This window comes from Punica granatum, chromosome 4 (assembly GCF_007655135.1).
Source record: "Punica granatum isolate Tunisia-2019 chromosome 4, ASM765513v2, whole genome shotgun sequence".
NCBI lineage: Eukaryota > Viridiplantae > Streptophyta > Magnoliopsida > Myrtales > Lythraceae > Punica > Punica granatum.
Genome location: NC_045130.1, coordinates 10850109 through 10853422, shown reverse-complemented (window position 1 = coordinate 10853422; position 3314 = coordinate 10850109). Strand labels below are relative to the sequence as shown.

Genomic DNA, 3314 nt, shown 5'->3' with positions numbered 1-3314 from the left:
TTCGCTGTAGTGGGAATTCTCCTGCATGCTTTGTTTCTGTTCGACTATGATTCGTGGACAACCTTGTACTAAGAAAATAAATAAATAAATAAATATACTACAATGTATTTTCGGGTGACAAACTATAACTTAATTAGATACAGTCAAAGTAATAATTAATCCTTGACAACCTTCTAGCTAGCTAGTCGTCTCCTGTTAGTTCAGACTAAGCTAAGGTCACACAATGTCAGAATGCCGTTGGATCAGCTTCGACTCCCATGGGAACGCATACTTAGCACCTTCTTCGCCGTAGCCCTAAAAGGGCACTTCGAGCTCACAAAACCGCTGACTAATTGAAGGTACGTCTTGAGCTCATGGCAGGTCGCGACGTTGATGTCATAGAGGTATGGACAGTCTTTGCTACTGAGCCTAAGCTCTCGTCCGATGTCAGCATAGAGCCACTGTGAGTCCTGCATTCGCTGATTTAACCAGCCTGGAAGGCCCGGTGCATTTGTTGCATCCCTGTGGTCTACTGTACCATTGTTGTTGTCAATGACGAACCCGGGAACCTTGGTGATCAGATCATCTGAATTCACGATGCGCAATATGTTGGTCCCGCTCTTTTCTAGGAGGCATCCAAGGCTCTTATTCCCCACGCGAGGGCCCCCGAACGATATAACTGTCACCATCGGGGCATCTGCAAAGGTGTTGTGTATGTCGTAAGCGGCAAGTGTAGCCAGCGCTGCCCCTAGACTGTGACCTGTGATCGTGAAGCTGAGGGGCTTTTCACCATACATCCTGATGATTCTTCTGACTTCTTCTCGTACCGTGTCTTGTAAGCTTTGGCGCTTGGAAGCCTTCGAAGAGTACAGGCTCAAGAACCCGCTCTGCACCATGGGCCCATCATCAACGCCACTGCCATGCAGACATGTCAGGGCAGCACGCAGGTTCTCGATCCACTCCAAGCAAGTTCCGGTGCCCCGGAAAGCGATCACCACATCTCGCCTTCCCAGCCTTGAAATCTCTCTCCTGTCGTGACAAACTGCCACGTACCCAATCCAGCTAGATCGAGTGGACATCCAGCTCGGGACTCTCACAGGCCAAGCAGGCAACTCAACACCACAAGTGGCATTTAGGTTCCTCGTGACCCGGTATCCGCTGCAGCGGATCCCTGAGCGGGTGAGGAGTGAGCTCTTAGGGTATTTACAAGTAGCATAAGTAGGTGAAGAAGGGTTGAAATCAAAGGAACGATAGGTGGCTTCGACAAAGTCACCATAACGAAGAATCTCACTACGTAAATTGTCATCTAGAGGATCGAGCAAGCCTTCCCATCCGTTGATTCCTTGATATTCCATCCAATCCTTGCTTATTTTCGTGTGCTTCTTGTTGGTGTCTCTGGATGCCAATGCCTTGCGCTTGAGCCCATTGTCCTGAGGATTGCGGTTTTCTAATTTTTTCGGGCTGCTATTGGCAAGTCTGAAGGAGGAGTTGGATTGGACAAAGGAGTTCATTTTCAGTTTCGAAGAAGGTTGAGATATGGGAGAAGGGACATTCATTTTTTCTAAATAATGGCGAGAAGTTATGTATGTTGTGCTCTTCATATAGCATATACTTTTTTTTTTTTGGTAGGAAGCATATACTTATTTTAATTGGTACCGAGCAGTATTATCAAAACTGGACCGGATGTCGAATCGGTCAAGGTATGGATTCACGTGTTCGATGGGTTCAACCGGATTCGATGGGTCGAACCGCACATTTTAATTAAAAATTATATAATACATAATTATTATAAAAATACACCCAAAATTTTCTTATTCTTTCAAAAATAACCCTAGTTTGAACGAAAGATAGAAATAAGCATCGAAACCTAAAAAAAACTTGTCAAATATAGCGTGTGTATATCTGTTCATACCCAGAGCAGACTTGGCATGCAATGTGGGAATAAGGCCTTGATCGAGAAGAACTAATTGTCCCTTTCTTCTAGTAGATGAATTGCCTCCATTTGAAACCTGCAACTGCATGTACCCCACCCCTCTCTCTCTCCCCTCAACTCCTTCTCTCTCCTCTGTCAGCTTCAGGAACTCACCATCTTGAGCCTTGGAAGGAATTCCTTCAACGAATCTCTGCCCGACTCTCTAGGCGATCTCGACTCTCTCTGCTGCTCTTCGTCTACCCCTTCTCTGTCCACCCTCGATCCACCCGTCTTCCCCTGCCTCGAATCACAACCTCTGAGTTATGCATTTTGCGATTTTTCTTTAAAAAATTCTGAACCACCCATGAACCGGCCGGTTCACATGGGTTTGTCTAAAAACCGTCCGGTTTTTTGGGTTCACCGGTTTATTTATGTATTTTCGGTTTTTAAGCTACCGGACCGGACATAGATCCGATTTTCGGTCTGACCGATCGAACCGCCCGGTCCGATCTGATTCTGATAACACTGGTACCAAGAATATATATATATATATATATATATATATATATATATTTATATTTATATGTATGTACGTGTGCTTCTATGATTTGTCAGAGGAAAAGGAAAGGGGTTTGATTTAGCGATACAAGTCGCTACGACTCGAAACATAAAAATCATGAATTTGATCATTACTAGGGCACTTTTGTATTATTTGTTTCGCTTTTCCCATCTTAAACTAGGTTATGAACTTTTTTTTTAATAAAGAAACAAAATTGAATTGTCATACGAGAAATTATTGAGGATTTTCTTTTTTGGTGGTAGAGGAGAAATTTACGGTGTGTTTGGTTTTAGAGTTAAAGTAACTTTGATTTTAATTGTGGACAAATGTTGTGTAGTGTGTTGAGTTAAAGTTAAAGTTAAAATTTTTGACTTGGGAAATGTGTATTTTTGTTGTGTAGTGTGTTGAGTTAAAATTAAAATTAAAGTTGAATTTTTTGTGATTTTAACCCTGAAAACAAACATGCTATTAAAGTGAGCTATAAAATGGTGAGGAGGCATAATTTTCTTTTATACCAGCGCGTTGTAGATAATCAAATGATTTTATTGAATGGTTAGCCAAAAAAATTATATAGAATTTTACTGTTTAGATGTAACACTCTCCTAAACTACTTGGTGATATACTTCTCTTCTATTGTTCACTTTATTATTTTTTATTTTTTCTTGCTTTTTAACTAACTTTGTCGTTGTCTTCCTAATCTTTTTATCATTGGTCTGTCTTTCGTAAGACCTTCTTTCTTGCAATTACAATGATCACATTATTTAAGAAAAGGCACAATGAATTTGCATGATTAACACGTCAATTTTTTAAAAATAAAATTAAATAATAACGGGTCTATGACAGGGCAAGGATAATGACTATAAC

The 3314-nt window shown here is 41.1% G+C and overlaps 1 protein-coding gene across 1 annotated transcript; it reads right to left on the bottom strand.

Annotated features, from left to right (window-relative positions):
- Positions 1-1535, bottom strand: LOC116203348 (phospholipase A(1) DAD1, chloroplastic-like). The gene has a single exon (XM_031535037.1). It carries the CDS (start codon positions 1533-1535, stop codon positions 243-245), a length of 1293 nt encoding a protein of 430 aa, XP_031390897.1. The 3' UTR covers positions 1-242.
- Between the last annotated feature and the right edge of the window lie 1779 nt (positions 1536-3314).